The sequence below is a fragment of the Sitophilus oryzae genome, unplaced genomic scaffold (assembly GCF_002938485.1).
Source record: "Sitophilus oryzae breed Bouriz unplaced genomic scaffold, Soryzae_2.0 scaffold_1356_pilon_pilon, whole genome shotgun sequence".
NCBI classification, from domain to species: Eukaryota; Metazoa; Arthropoda; class Insecta; order Coleoptera; family Curculionidae; genus Sitophilus; species Sitophilus oryzae.
In genome coordinates, this window is record NW_022146011.1 from 377,207 (window position 1) to 394,886 (window position 17,680).

Here is a 17,680-nt window from a genome sequence, read left to right on the forward strand (position 1 = left end):
ATGAAAGCTCGTTTCCCTTACATGGCTACCACAATCCTTCGATAGTACGTTATTGAGTCTCGAGAAAAGTAAGCACCATTAGTATGGCACTGCGGACACAATATCCACAAAAGACGCTAAATGTTTGGGCTGGCATGCTGCAAAATCATATCATTGGGCCTTTTTTTTATTGATGGTATGTTAACAGCTGCAAATATTTGGATATGCTACAAAACCAAATTGTTACCAGCAGTTCGAAATTTGCCAATCAATTTTGAGGAAGTGTGGTTTTCAAGCAAAGGATGGCTGTCCTGCGCATAACGCTTTCGAACGTGCAAATCTGTTCCTTCAGAACCATTTTCTTCAATCGGCTAATTTCACACAAGGCACAATTAATTGGCCACCACGTTCTCCTGATTAGGAGATAATGACTTCTTTCTGTGGGGATATGCTAAAATATTCCATTTATGGCCATAACCATGAACGATTATGAATATTGACGAGCTGCGATTAAAATCGTTCATTCATTTATTAAAAATATCCCATTATTTATGTTAGCTAAAGTTAGGTCAGAGTTTATAACCGTCTGGCTACAGAAGCTACAACTAGCTTCACATTATTTTGGACCTTTGATTTAATTTTATATAATTATTTTTCATAATTGTGCATACTTACAATGTATTTATAGATGGAAACTGGAATTAAAAAAAGAGACTGGAGTAATTATACTCCAAAAAGAAATTAAAAAGAGCCTGTCAACAAGAAATGGACGTTGAACTATTCCTAATACAACAATTAAACAAAAAGAAGAGTATTACCTTCAAAAAAAATAAATTTCTACCGTTCTATAGGACTTCGATACATGTCAGTGTTTGCCAGATGAAGTTTTGAAAATTTCCTGTGAAGGCTGGTTGGGCATGTTAATCTACCAACAAAAATATTCTTTTTAAAATATTTATCTGATGATACTTTTAGAAATGCCAAGTTTGAAAACAAATTAAATGCACACTAAATTGTGTCCAAAAATATGCTTTCTAAAAATGTATTTCCTTCCTTAATGTTAGGAGAATATTTCCCTAGACCTGGCATCTACGGCCATATTCTTTCCCCACCACTTGATTTGTCTTAGCTGATTGGTCTCACCCGCCTCTCGAAATGCTTAGGAAGCCATGCATATCTCTTCGCACGTGTCGCCACCAAACCAAACAAGTTCTAAACTCTTGAGTCATGTGGCATTACTAATATTTTATTTCATTTTGAAATAGGGTATTACAGCCAATTTTAGTTTAAAATTTTAGACTTATGAATTCTGTAAAATTTAATTTATTAGAATTTTAATAATCATTTTTATGGCAGCTGACAATGTTTAAGATGCGAACAAGTGGAACAAACGCCTTCACCACGCTGCTTCTTAAGCCCCATACATACTCAATAATAAAAAAAACTCTATCGAATAAATGCATGTTAAGTTTATTCATTGTAACAAAGTTACAGTTTAACAAATCAAAAATAAAAGAAGTGTTTCAATATTTAACAATGAATGTCCCTTTAAATAAATGCAGGTATTTTTATTCTTTATATTCTAGTTAAATTATAAATCAATAAATTGTGCAATACAAAAAACATTATTTTTTAAAATATATATTGAAGTGCTGCTCTATAATCTGGCCAAAATGTTGGATGGACTAACATGATCAAAAGTTTTATGATCAAGCGGGTTTTGTATCATAAATAAAACAGATAAACAATTTTTTATGTAAAACGACCTTTAAAATTAACATTATAAACATTATATAACTTTGTTAAGTGGCATCGTATTTATGATTCTAATTGTGCTACTCTTTAAGGTGTGTGAAATAAATTACTTATTTATAATAATACTGAATTTATGCGGGGTGGTATAACTAGTGTTATAACGGTTGTAGCTATAATATTACGGGCAACCAACGGTCCAGCTACGTGGAAACACCGGTTGCCCCATTAGAACACTAGTGTTTTAAAGCGACGTAAGGCGATAATCGTAGTTAGATAAACGGGTGACCAGTTCGAAACTCTGTATCGTTGCTGTTGTCCATTAAAGGAAAAAAGTGTAAAATATATTGATTCTGAGCTGCTCATTCCGCCGGTTCGCAGGCCGGATGGGATCGGATATCTCGTGAGTAAGAGTCGATTTAGACACTTGCTAAGTACTGACCGAGGACCGCTATTTCGGATTCCGCTTAAACAAAGTATCTTAAACAAGTCAAATTAGCCCTGGCAGCAAAAAACGTTAACTTCAAATCTTTTACTTTGCTTTATGAGTATGTACATTTATGCACATTATCATGTCCTAATATTATGAAATAATATTTCCTACTACCAATTTTTTTATTAATGGTACAGCAAACTTATCAAGTATAAGAGTTTACTTATCTTTATCCTTTTATTGCTATTTATAATTCTGAACGAGGATAAGGAAATTTTTAGTTTTTCAGTGATACGCCTATGACCGAAAGCGAACGTCTACGTCCCGCTTCATCAGCGGCCATAGTTGGATGGAATCAGGGATGAGTAAATATAAAGGACCCTAAAATTAATAAATTTTGCTCGTCTGCTGCAACACGTAAGAAATATTTATTGATGGATCATTATGACAGTATTAATAAAAGGCCGTTTTATGAATAACAAAATGGTATTTAGACATCATATTATAATCATATTGAATTGACAATAGATTAATTTATCAGCTATCCGCAGAAAATTGACAATAATAATAAAACGATGACACATGGCAATTAATATAATTCCAAATTAAAAATCGATAGAGTAGGATGTTTCATAATAGTAATATAGATATATTTCAACAACTTTACTTAAAATTGACTATGCATTTTAATTTTGTACATAGTTTATAGCACTTGGTGTGGTATAACTTAACAAAATATATAAGACGAAGCATAAACGAATCAATAAATAAACAAAAGTTCATTTATTTAATAAAACGTACAACGTACGGCTTTGTATGCCGGTGTCCTATGTGAAGAAATAAAGTCAACCTTATTCCAGTACAATACGATATACTGAATGAGGAAAGATCTATAATACGGGAGAGAAAAAAATAGAGAAGTTTATTTACCTATCCACTTAATCAGATCGATTGACAATAGGAGATATTTTGATATTTACAGCATTATGTAATTAATTGATTATCGGTCTATTATGTAACTGAGGATGTACGTAACTACGTAATAGAGCATATTTTTTGGTTAGTTTATTTAATGAAAGCGTACACATTCTCGTGTGTCAACGTGTTCAGTACAATACGATATATTGAGAGAGATGCTGATGCTCTATTACGTAGACACGTACATCCCTGTTGCATAATAAGACAGATATTTCAAAAAATGATCAAAACAATACTAAAAATTAACCAAATTCTGTTGTCAGGCTAAATCTGACAATATGATTACAATTAAATAATTATGGAGGTGCATATCGAAACATTAAACGATTCATCATTGTGTTGAGTTATACCACGTAATTTAACAAAAGATCAATCATTTAATGTCTCACTTCACACACTTAGCTCCAGCGTTTTTAAACTAGGTAGAATAATGACCGACAACAGAATTTGCACTACTTTAAACTACGTAATTATGGCACGCATTTTTTAAATTTAGTTTATTTAATGATATAACCGATAATGTACACACGACTTATGGTGCCGATTGTCGTATATCCAGAGTCTATAAACTCTGTGATTGTATAAATGAACAAAGAGAAAAGAGCAAGAATTTTCCCAGCAGGTATGAAGTTGAGGCTCTGGATTAAAGTTGGATAGGTAAATGATGACTAAAATAAACGACCCAAGATTTTCTCTTATTAAGTATATTATCGTAGTCTTAATAGAAGATTAGAGATAAGAAATAAACTATGTTAAATTTATCCGATATATTGATTAGATAGGTAATAATTTTCTCTCCCCGACTTACAAGATTGCCATAGCGATTCACTTCTAGACATGTAGGTAAATGTGTGAAGCTAAAATAAACGACCCAAGATTTTCTCTTGCCAGCCAGTATATTATCGTAGTCTTAAAGAAATTAGAATAAAATAAACTATGTTAAAAATGTGTTCATGTATACTACTGAAATGAAGATAATATATCTAAGCTAAGATGTAATCTATTACAGTTGTAGTAAAATGAGTAACTAATTGAAAAAAAATACCGAAAATCCAGATCCAACCCTAGATACTCAGTTTTTATTGAAACCTCTACTCATACGGTTTGAAATTTTGATGCAAAATCTGCAATACCGCTCAGAAAAATGTACCCATTAAAACCCACCCAACTTTTTCTCTTTTTAATACATGTGATTTGCCATTAAAGCTGCCTACATCACTGTCTTACACGTTAAAATCCTATACTACATAATTATAATGTACACGTACTTTTTTAAAGTAATTCTATTTAAAAATCCATTTGTGGTGGTAAATAATATCTATAAAATAAAGCACCAGATTTGTAGAACACGTATTAAAAAGCATTTGTTAATTTTTTATATACTTTTGGATATAAATGTATATATCAATTCGTGAACTTTGGAACTTTCGTCACAGATTGTCATTCTCTCTCTTATCCATGTTTATCAAATGAAATGGAAATTTTGTGTCAAAAACGTAAGTCCATTATATTGATTATATCGTACGATTATTTTTTTCTTTTTATATACCTGATCACTATCATTACGGATAAAATAATGTACGTCCTTGTCCGATATGCACGAATAGAAAAGGACAAACATCGTATTTGTATTACCCGCCGAAATTGAAGAATACGGATCGCCGACTGTCAAGTTATTGTTAAATTTTCGTTTTTTACATGTCCTTATATAAAATAAAGTTTCTTGTATATAACACACTGTATTTTATTTATAAAGGTAAAAGAAAATAATAATAAGTTTGAATAAATAATATTTGGCGACATAATTCCGGAAAAAGCCGAATAGCTCCGAAATTATCAAAAGCTTTGGGGAGCGACCGCTGCAAGAATAGCGCCAAATAGTGTTTACATTGTCCTTACTTACGGGCACTTTCCAATCTAAACTTGTTTCATTTATCTATGCTTTTAACATTTTATGCTACTTCGCTAAAAAAATTACGTCCTAAAAAAATTAACTTGCTTAAAATGCTTTAGTTCGGTTTTATCCGGATTTTTGGGAAGACTTGTCCGGGGTGGGCAAGTTTTCATCTGGTAACCTTACCCCGTATAGGCTTAATATATTGTTTTTTTTTTCACCCCCAAGTCACGATGATGGCCTTCGTCGTCCAGCGACGCCAAGCGTCCCCCATGCGTCTCGGCGCTTTCACGCTGCTGTTCCTCGTCGCCGCGGCCCACCTGATGATGGAGACCTCGGCGGCTTCGACAGTTGCCCGACAGCGTTCCCCCCAGCGACAAGTCAGCATGGAACCGGCTTTCGCCAATGCCGGCAAGAACCCCGGCCTGGAGATATGGAGAATCGAGGTTAGTGGAGAATTGCTTTAGTTTTTTTTTGTAGAATTTTCTCTTTACCGTTTTTCAAATAAGTCCAAAATAACTGAGTTATTTTACTTTGAAAATTTCCAAAAAAATGATTTTTTGTTTAAATTTTGAGAACCACTGGATCTTTTCACTGGAGTTTTCCTTAACTTAAATTACTACCTATATGTTATTAAGAAATTATGTTTTTTTTTCAAACGTCACAAAAGTATTGTTTTTTGTGATATGATTGACAATATAAAAAAGTCAAAGTACGAAAATACATTATTAAACTGACATAAAGTGTCAAATTCAACGAGCGTAACCATAGTTTCTCGATATACAGGGTGTCCCAGAAATAAGTGCAAGTATTTTAAGGGATGGTAGATCTTGATAGCAGAAACATATTTTCTCTTAATCGTTTTTCAAATAAGTCCAAAATAACGGAGTTATTTTATTTTGAAAATTTCCAAAAAAAATATTTTTTGGCTAACATTTTGATAACAGCTGGATCTTTTCTGGATTTTCTTTCTTGTAAATTTAATCTACTACCTATGCTGCCATATTATCAAGAAATTATGTTTTTTAACTAAAAACTAAAAAAAAATTCGAATTTTCAATTTTTTTTTTGTGAAAAAAACCTCATAGGCGTGTTCTTGGGGTTGAACTATACTACCAGTTAAAATACTTGCACTCATTTCTGGGACACCCTGTATAATTACAAGGTATATGACTTTTAAACATTTTTATATTATTTGGAGCGTTTCAAATTATTTAAAAACTTATTTGTGGGGTTTGAAAGAAAATAGCATGTTCTATTCAGAGTAAAAATGACTTTTGTGCCTATATAGGTTGTATATGTCAAACATACAGCCTCGCGGCGAAAGGTGTAATTTTTACCCTTAATAAAAAAGAAAACAATTTACTATTTTTAAGTAAAAACTAAAAAAAATACAATTTTCAAAAAAAAATTTGTGAAAGAAAAAACGTCATAGATCAATATTTCAACTGTTCAAAATTTGTATGGGATTTGTTTTGTTTCCAACGACGATGCACCACCCGGTATAACATCGAATGTTTTTTTTTAATTTTTAGTATACTTATAGAAATATCATTTTCAAATCCAATAAATACTAAACAAATATCGATTGTGGGAATAGAAAATACTTAAGAAACTATAAAATTGGATTAAAACTGTGTTGATTTATGATCATCCAATGTTTGTTTTTTTAGTTTTAGTTTTTAGTCCTATAAATAGATATAATTTTTTAAAATCCAATAATTACTGGACACATATCGATTTTGAGTATCGAAGATGCTTAACAAACTTCCAAAGTTGGATTAAAGCTTAAGTTGGATTTATGATCATCGAATGCTTTTTTTATTTCAGTTATTTAATAGTTTATTAGTTACAAATATCGATTTTGGGAATAGAAAATATTTAACAAACCATCAAGTTGAATTAAAGCTATGTCGATTCATGATACAAAATATGGAAACTATCTAGTCTATTTTATTACTTATGATTAGCTTCAAAAAAGACACTCATAAAAAAAATAATTCGCTATTTAGAATTTTGAAACATCTTTAAAAAAACAGAATCTTGTTTATTTTATAATCTTTATTTTTTCTGCAAAGGTTAATAACGTATGATCGAAAAAAAGTAAATTCAAAGACGGCTGGATAATGACAATTGATGATAATTTTGTCGAGGTCTGTTTCTAGACGCCATTTGCTAAAAATTGCCATAAAAAATGCCCAAAAATTAACACTAATTATAGAACAATTAAAAAAGGATAGAACGTTTAAAGATACACAAATATTAACCTCCATTAAAAAATAAAGAAGAGTAAGAGTTCGTATTTCAAAGCCGTCTTAGACGCCAGTTTTTTTTTCGATAGTATGGTATAAGATTTTATCAAGATGATATTGGAAACAAAATTAACCAAATTTGAAAATAAGAATTTTTTTTCAGTACCTTTCATCTGGGTTCTAAACAAAATTAGAAATATTTAAAACAACTGTTTTTTGTGCGATTGATTAATTATATTGTTGTTAAACTATTCCTTATTTATACCAATCGTTTAGTAAAATCTGCTTGTAACGATATAGTTAGATAAAAGGATATTCTCATTCAACCTTCAAAAACTGGTAACAAAGCTTGAATCACTCTGGTGTAATTTCAGGTATAAATAATTAAGAGTTTGCTAGAAATTGTAATTATGTGGAAAGTATACATACCTAATGTGGAAATAACAAAGACTCGTATTTTAAATTACTATAGAAGTCTTATTTCCTTGACGAAATATAGTGAATTAACCTCGAATTAATCACATTCTGAAATTAGATACAATTTGTTTCTTTTAGGAAATTTATAATTAAAATTAAAATATTCTCCACCATTCTAGGGATTGTTGCACATCCACTTGGGTTTGAGCATACTATAACACAATTTTGAATCAAGTGTTTTTATTCTAACATAAAAATGCCTAATTTTCCTTTAAAAATCTTTTTATTCCATAGCAACTGTTAAAATTGCCTTATATCTATCAAAAATAATAGATATAAAATAGAAATTTAACCGCAAAGGTAGATTATGATACTTTAACAGCGAGGATAGGATGAGGCATAACCAACATGACATACAGGCCAGAGACATCGATTTGTGACGTCACCGCACTAGTCGGGCTTTTGTATTGTGCCATATGGTACTGCATATAGTTTTTGCATAAATAATAGTATTTATTGATAGTTTTGCCAGATATAAATATGAAAAATATTATACAGAAAGGTATTAAAAAATAACATTAACTTTTTATCGCGTTAAAGTAATTGAATAGCATTAAAATTTAGATCTAAAGCACGAATATTAATATGAAATAAACTACAACATAAGATGAACAAAATAAAATCTAGATAATAAAAAGCGTGTCCTAAAATTGCGTTAGCGAGTATTTCGCAACTAGTAATAATATACCTGTGATAAAAAGTTTCCAAATATTAAAAAAATTGAAAACTATACGTTTATCGACAAGTTAAGAAAATGTATTGTATATGATAACGGCAGAATACATTTTAAAGTTTAATTAAAAATAATTGTAAAAATTTGCCTAACATATTTAAAAAATGTGGATATTAGATAGAATTAACTATTAACATTAAGTAATTTGTAGTTCGATGTTCATCAAGTAACCATCTCCATAAATTGTAAATAAAAAGATAAAGATATCATTTTTTTATATAAAATACTGAAATAAAGTACAAATTCATTTAATTTCTTTAAAATATATTGCCATTTCATAATAATAATATATATTTCATAATAATAATAATACTTTTCAATATTTATTTCATCCTGAATTGGCCAAATCTTGTTTTCTTTCATCGGGACGTTTTCTCTTTATCGGAACATGCACAGAGGGTCCATAAGAGGGTTGATTTGGAAAAATTGTAGGCACAGCATGTTCTGTAGGTTTTGGACGTGACCTAGTTACAGTTAATATTGTTGGGAAAGAGAATGTAGACAGATCCTGAGGACTTATTATAGTCTGTCCAACGAGAAGATCCTTGACAGTGATAGATGTGTCTGTCATTTTAATTTCAAAGTAGTTTATTTTATTTTACAAAGAAATAAGTTGGTACAACTGGAACGCATAGCAGGAAATACCGTATGATCGAAAAAAACGGCGTCCAGTTGGCTGGGAAATGACGATCAATGACATTTCCCATATAAATTTTCATATAAAATGACAGCGATCTTCATTTCATAGCCATCGTTGACGCCGTTTTTTCTCGATCATACGGTATTTAAAATTTGATTGACAAGATGACAAGTGATTACTTCAAAATATTGTGAAAAAAACTGTATAAAACTGAAAAAATGTAATCGAGTTATTTTATTTAATAAAACCGGTATGTGTTAATACAAAACAAACAAGAACAAGAGACTACATACCAAAAAAATATAAAAAAGAACTATTTTTACTTTCAAGCTTTATGAAACTACCCGCATTTATGATTATATTTATCAATATAACTTATGTACCAATACAAATTTGTAATATTCCACAGGGATAAATAAAACAACATAGGTAAATAAAACAAACTATTTTATTAATAATAACACCTACCAAATTTTATACCTTAAAGGTTGATTAATTAACTTTAATCTTAATTTTTTTTTGAACCAGTACCTTTTGGCATTATTTTTCTGCAGTAGTAAAATCCATTATTTACCTATCGTGTGATGTCGATATTTTATAGCTAATCCAGTTTTTAGTATGTGTTTAGTTTGATCCTTCTACCATATACAAGATGCACTTATCTACGACGAAATGGTATACAAACTTTAACGATGGCAACTTCATTGGTGTATAAGACTTTCTGCCTGGGTAGCGAGTATTAACCATAAACTGTGCTTTGGGTCTACAGTTAATTTTCACTCGATTTTTCCTCCACTTGACTTCAAAAGACACAAAACACACGTAATAATACGAATCAAATGCATCATCTTCCAAAACACAGGGTATTTAACAAAAGTTGACACAAAATTATAACCTATAATTTGGCAAGACTTTGACAAGCGTCAAAAATGACAAAAATCTAAAGGCGAGTTCATACGCATCGGCGTCCGTTTATCGTTCATCGTTCCGTCAAACCAATAAAATTGAAATACGATCTGTCATTTTTTAAATAAACCAATAAAACTGGTTAAAAACAACAAGACACGACGCATGACGGATTTATATTTAAACCCATCCATAGATAACTTAAAAATTATTAGAAACTTTTTTTAGTAAAATAAATAGATTGGCATGGGACGTCATCTGCTTTTCTTCTGTCATCGTCTGTCGAAATCTTACCTGAGAAAAAAAACAGAGTATATAATTGCTGCTACAAGGCCCAGACACAGAACAATGTCGCGGAATTTTTTATTTCACCAAGTAAAAATAAAGAAACGAAAACTGTTTTACACAAAAATACACGTCACTTACGTTGGTTTAACACTATACACTAACACTAACGCTATTAATTATGTTTTTATATAAATTCCCCAACTTTTTTTTGAAAGTATGGTTTTTTTCGCGGGTACAGCTGTTTCCAATAAAATTGAATACGATATAAAACATATTTGTATTATTTCGTGCAGTATATTCTATGATACAAGTCCCCCATTTCTCTACTCATGTCATGCTGACATTCTGAAAAATTTATTTGCCACTTTGTCAAAAGCAAAGTTGTTCTATTCAATGTCACAATAACCTTAACATGTCAAAATACTTGACACATAAATATACACTGCTCAAATATTCGAAAAAATGTGTAGAGTCGTATTCATTTTTTTTGGAACCAGCTGTACGATGTTATGAATCGGATCTAGATAGTTCACTATTCACTCAAAATTATTTAGTATAATTTTATTAGCATAGAAACGCGTAAAAACACAGATTTGTTGCGAAACTAATGAAAAAAATTGGTTTGTTTACAATTAATTCTGGACCACTTCGGTTGAACTGTCAAACATAGATAAATGCAACAAGTTTAGATTGGAAAGCCCGTATAAATTTTGGATCGCGAAATTATTTTGGGTCGCGACCGTTATACGCGATCTGGCGCTGCCATAGCGGTCGCTAAGAACAACGGCAAACAAAAACAGAAATAAGTTTCTCTTGTCAAAGTCAGAATCTTCAAAAATCATAATAAATTTTCAAAATCTAAACCGCTCTCATTAAAGAAATCCCGAAAAGTGTTTATAGCGTCCATTTTCAAAGTAATTATTGCTATCTTGTGAGTTTAATTCAAGTTTTATTTACTCCAACCGGTGATAATTGTGAAAAAGTGGCATTAAAAACTTAAAAAGCTGTGCTGTGAACTGCAAAAACCATCTTGGATCGTGGCATAACGTCGGTTTCCAATGTTTCATAGGTATTTCATACATGCGTCCTTACATAAAATAAAGTTTCTTGTATGCAACACACTGTATTTTATTTATAAAATTAAACGAAAATAATAATAAATTTGAGTAAACAATATTTGGCGATATAATTCCGGAAAAAGCCGAACCGCTCCGAAATTTTCAAAAGTTTTGGGTCGCGACCGTTGCAAGAATAGCGCCAAATAGTGTTTACATTGTCCTTATGGGCACTTTCCAATCTAAACTTGTTTCATTTATCTATGCTGTCAAAACAGTCAGGCCTTGAATATGACGTAAGCCACGGATGAGGATGGGTTAAAAACTTTATTTCTTCTTTTTTAATTGCTTCACGTTTTTTAGTTGCTTCCATTTTTGAAAATTTTTGTATTCCCTTTCATAAGCTATTCGGAACTTAAATGGAAGTAGTTTGGATATGGCGTTTGTCGCCTCAGCCTGAATATCTGTTGGTACTTTACTTAGGTATTTCGTTTTGAGCCTTTTCTGGCTCCAATTCAATCAGCAATCGACACCATATCGACACCTTCTTCTAAAAATATGGTTTTTCAAAAACGGCCATCCTTCATCTTGATGTCACTTTTATTTTTTGATTTTTTCGTTAAAATATTAAGAGTGGTCTTAATCTAATCTCTGTATAACACATTTAATTCAAAATTTTAAAAGTTACCGATATAATATTGAGTAAACGATTATTTTTTTAACTAAAAAAAAATATAAGCGATACAGGTACTAAAAATGTTGGTATTTATGACCGATTTCGTAAGTTTACAATTGGTGAATCAACGCCAAACTCAACGTTCTAATTAAAAGTAAACAGTCGATACCTAAGTTTATTAACAGATTTAATAGCTGTGCTAAAAGATTGTTTAGAGTTAATTACATGCGCTGTAATACGGTTTATTTTCGTCAAATTAAAGCAAATAGTTATTTGTATATTATTCTTTTTAATGAAGGGAAAAATCCAAGGGTCCATGGGAAAAACATGATACTGGTACAGATTAAAACATAGATAAAATACACGAAATTTGGTGATTTTTCAGAAGATCTGGATTTTTTTTGTGAAATTGAAAGAATATGAGGGTTTTTTTTGAAGAAATTCGCTCGAAAATTTCAACTATGTAGTATTGGTGATCTCTCCGTAGCTATGTTTGCCATAAAGATTACTTATCTTGTTTAATAATAAACTATTAAATTTAACACCTGCAATTTGCTACAAATACAAGCAAAACACGTGATACATTCACACATTATCAGAGCAGATTTATCTTTTATTTTTTATATTATTGTCACCATTTCGAAAATGTATGGAGAACACAGGAAAAATCATTAAATAAAATGCTTTTAGAGAATTTATGTCATCTATATTCAAACGAAATAATGAATAATGATTGCTGTGTATTTTTTTCGGAGAGTTAAAAAATCTCTGCCAAAATTTAGTGGTTCTAATTATGTGAAAGATGTTCTTAGAAAAAAATATTTTGTATTTTTTGTGACCAGTCCAATTTATTATTAAAGGTTTATTCACATTGTGCGATATGGTCACCGGTCGCATTTTTCTAAACGCCACACGTGATCGCGAATCGGCTCGAGCCGAGCGTCAGCTTCTAAACGCCACCTGAAATCGCCAAAACACCCAGGGGGGCAATTTTTGGCTATTCGTTTCCTTGCAAATTGTTCGCAACTTTTCGATCAACACTAAAATCCAATTTTTAAGTGTTCGTATTTTTGCGTATTAGCAAATTTCCCTGCGTTCTCTTGCGAGCGGATCGACAGCATCGTAAGGGTATGTTTTCTAAGTGCGCTTATTAGATTTGATAGTTCCAAGTTTGTAGTTGGGTTTAGGTGTATCAATAATAGTAGTGATAATGAATGTTTTGGCCATTCGAAACCTAGAAAATGCAGAACTGCAATACCGCCCTAATGTTTTGCGCAATCCGGGGAATGCGTTCATAGAACTGAGTGAAAGGTAATTTATTAAAAATAAAAATATTTCGGTTATCCAAAGACTTGTGCCGTTTTTTAATTCAGTTACTTGAGCCGTACATGCGACCACAAAGAAGACTGATTGGGATGTGCAAAGCCGGGTAACATTTTTCTCTATTATTGTATATCTATGAAGTAACATTAAATTTCAGATTTTAGCTTTAGCTGCTTTGAAATTTTACGGAAGTGGTTGTTACCAGCCCGGATATTGCTTTAAATAAATACATCGATATGTACCAAGCCTCGGTTTCTCATTCAATTGATGAAGTTACCAACGGTCTAAACCATCCAGAGATATCCGATCAATGGGTTGAATTTACAAATAATTTTGAAAAACTCAACAGAATAGAGAACAGTATGGTTTTGCAATACGGGTATTTATTGCATTGCCTATTGCAATTGCAATTTCTTTACAAATATTAACGTTACTTTTTGCTTTTCTCTAACATTAGTTCCACGTTTTTTTTCCATTATTAACCCACTTGACCAACAACACAACAAACCTCGATTATCGATACCAAGTAATGAAAAGTAAATAAACAGTAAAAAATACGGTTAAACTGGAGAGAATTTAGTTTTCACTGTGATTTGCGACGTTGCCACAGTTCCGGCTCGTAATTTTGCGTACGCTCACGACGATCGCAAATTAAGATGCGAAGATGGCTGAAAAATTGAATTTTTAAAACGCATTCGTTTTCTAACACTCGCAAAGTTGCGCGTTCGCATGTAAACGATCAATTCCAAAAATTGCCCCCCTGCTAAATAGCACACGTTATCGCAAATAATATTTCCTAATATAGTAAACAATATAATAATTTTGACTGACTTCTACATATCTGATTGACTTCAAATTTGTTTACTACGTGTATATCCTTCACATATTATTCACAAATCAAAGACTTATCTTGTGTGGTTCGAGTTCAATCAGGCCGTGTGTGTTGTGATGAAATTGGAAATGAACATTTTTCGGAAAACCATTGGCATATCGTTTGGGTGGGGCCGAAAAGCTGGTATGGTTATATGAATTTGTATCATAAAGGATTTTTCTGCGTTTTCTAGCATATACAGTGTATACGCTCTTGAGTTTCATTACAAAACTCATGGCAGCCTGATCAAAGTTGTGCCAAAAAAATTAATTAAAAAAAATACAAAATAACACTGACAACGTCCCTAAAGTCTTGGCGGATTCTCTTTTAATAAAAAAACAACCACAACTTAAAATATTATATCAAATCGTAAAAAAATCGAAAACATTAAACGAACACATTAAACATTTAAAAAATATATAAAACAACAAAAATCTGCTTCGCGATTTTTCGAGCTCCTAAAGCTCGATTTTGGTTTACACATTCAGCCAAACTATGAGGAGCAAGATTCCCATTCTTCTTAAAATTAACAGGTATTTCTTCCAGACTGGAACCGTCTCTTGCCACTGAACTTGGTTTTTCTTCGGGCTACACTAGTTGGCTGCACAGAAATTTTCACCCCTTTTCTTCTAGTGTGGACCATTTGTTTTCTTGATGAAGAAGAACGTTTGAATGCTGTGTAAAGTCCACTCAAAAGAGAAGATGAACTATTTATATTTTTTTGTGTAGCTTTGAATACAGGCTCTGACTCCGCCGTGAAAATTATCGGGATCATCTTCAAGGTTCTTCATCACTTTGTTGTCTAGATCAGTTATGAAACTTTTCCAGCCACTGAATAGCTCTGTAGTTGCGTTGTCAACACTTTTTGTGTTTGTTCGAATTGAAATGTTAAACGAAAATTTTGTGATTTCCAGACTTGATATATACTCTCATTTTATACATATCTATAAATGTTAACTTGACAACTAATGTCAAACATTATTAAGTATCACAGTTTCGGCAGAATGACATCGTTAAATGAAACTGAACATATGGAAATTAATTAAATCAAATTGTTTAAGTGATATTTTCAAAAGTCAATAACTCGGAAACGGTTGGTTTGATGTACATTGTGTGTATTTCAATTTTTACTTAGAATTGACGGAAGAACCGAAATATGCAATAATATACAGGGGGTTCCATTTAAAAAAATGAAACTTTGATTTGCCACGACTTTATGACCGACCCTGTATATTTAAGTTTATTACCCTCTAATAGATATTTATAAACCCTATAACTTTTATATTTAACTTTTTGCGGTACCTCCTATATTTTACCTAATAATCGACCGTTTCCATACACAACAGCGACCCTGTATTAGATGAGGCTCATAGATAAAAGAAAATAATCTACTATCAGGCTACTTATCAACTTTGAAACTCTTTTGCTAAGCCGTTTTTAAGTTATTTGCAAAATTCTTTTGTGGTTTTTCTTAGGTTTTTCTTAGTTTGAGACCTGCTAAGGATAATGTACACTCACCGGCAAAAAAAACCGGCCACTAAAAACTAGTCCCAATTTCAAAGTTGGGGTTCTCGCGAACCACTCATTAGATTTTGATGATTTTTTTTAAATTGTAAATTAATTCCTTCTTAACGGATGCTACGTCAGAATTTTCTATTCCGAATATATTTTGAGCATATACAGGGCCCAACAATAAGACGAAGTTTTTTGCCCGAACTTTGTAACACCCTGTAGGGCGCAGCTGCGGTAGTAGCTATTGCTAAATCACATTGTAGCCTCAACTTTTGTGAGTATTTTGTTTTTTTAATCACCACATTATCTCTTTTTGTATTGGAGATACGCTGTTTACCAAACCAAACCAAAAATCATCAAAGTCTAATGAGTGGTTCGCGAGAAATCCAACTTTGAAATTGGGTCTAGTTTTTAGTAGCCGGTTTTTTTTGCCGGTGAGTTTATATCACTTCCTGTAAGGATAATTAAATCATTTGGATTTACCAAGTCGGTTTAAAATTAAAATACCTATTTGCGAGAAAGAAAAGCATACTTATTATTGCTAATTTAAAACTAGTCTGTATTTTATTTTTGAATATACAGATATGGTTTTGTCAGTAAATTTTCTGATTTTAGCACTTTTATATAGAAAGGTAGATATTAAAAATACCGTTAACAATGATAATAAGTGGAAATTAAATAAAAGCATCTGGGTACTACATAATTATATCGTTACTAATCTATGTTTAATGTTAAATATTGTAATTAGTAGAACCATTTTTAGTATATGTATCTACCTAATTAGCGTACACTTATTGACAAAAAATCTGTATAGATTCAAATAGAGGGTTAATTTTGCTAATACCCTTGTATAATATAAACAAAGGTATACATGGCTAATATATATTACACCTATTACTGTGTAATATGTATTAGAGTGCGTTTTATAATAAATTTATTTATAATAGTCTTTCTTTGAGAATTTTCTGAGCTATTTATTTTATACAGGGTCCGGCAATAGTGTGTCGGGCATCTGTAGTTCCTAGAATAAAAAACTTGAGAATTTCGTTTAAGTGCAAACCTAAAGTATGTACGAGGATGTATTTCAGGAAAATATTTTAACTTCTATAGGGTGGGTCAAAAAAATGTGAGTGGATCGGGATGATTTTTTTAAATGGAACACCCTGTATATTATTGCATTTTTGGCTTCCTTTCAGACCACTTTACATAATCCTAAGATATGAATAGATATATTTCGATAGTTTCAGAGATATTAATAAATAAATAAAAAATATCTATTTTTCAAACCTTCATTAAAAAAATATTACAAATACAAGATAGTCCTGAAATCAAAACTATATTAAGTATTTACTTTAGATGGTCTATACTTAATTTGCTATAAATGTTGTAATCATAAGTTATACAGGGTGTTATATAAAATATTTTTTTTCCTTTCTTTTAAATGCTTGTAAAATACAACACCCTGTATATTATTTTTTTATTAGATAAAGAGTTTTAAAAAATTTAAAAGCAGTTTTATTTCATATGGCTCTTTCAACGGTAAAATACGAAAGAAAAATTATTGGGTGACTTTGATAAAAATTTACTGTGAATAATGCCATACGAAATATAAAACCGCGAATATCTGCAAAACCGTCAAAAATTTTGAAATGCTCTAAATACAAAAAATGTTAATTTTTTAATTCTCCATATATTGCGAAAATAATATACAAGGTTTTCCATGTAAAAAAATGAAGAAAAATGATTTTATATTTTAGAAAGTTTAACGTAGAATTTTGAACATCCCGTATAATTTACGATTTACGATTACCATTATTTATAGTAAAGTAAGTACAAACCATACAAAATAAATACCTAATATAGTTTTGATTTTAGGACAGTTCTTGTATTTTTAATATTTTTTTTAAGAAA

The 17,680-nt window shown here is 31.0% G+C and overlaps 1 protein-coding gene across 2 annotated transcripts in view; it reads left to right on the top strand.

Moving 5' to 3' along the window:
- LOC115875223 (gelsolin-like) overlaps window positions 1-17,680 on the top strand; it is a 46,678-nt gene that overhangs the window by 6,213 nt on the left and 22,785 nt on the right. For both annotated transcript variants that reach the window (XM_030890634.1, XM_030890633.1), the window contains exon 2: window positions 5,265-5,482. In XM_030890634.1, coding sequence (XP_030746494.1) covers window positions 5,270-5,482 — 213 coding nt within the window. In that variant the 5' untranslated portion in view covers window positions 5,265-5,269. The remainder of the gene's footprint in view (window positions 1-5,264; window positions 5,483-17,680) is intronic.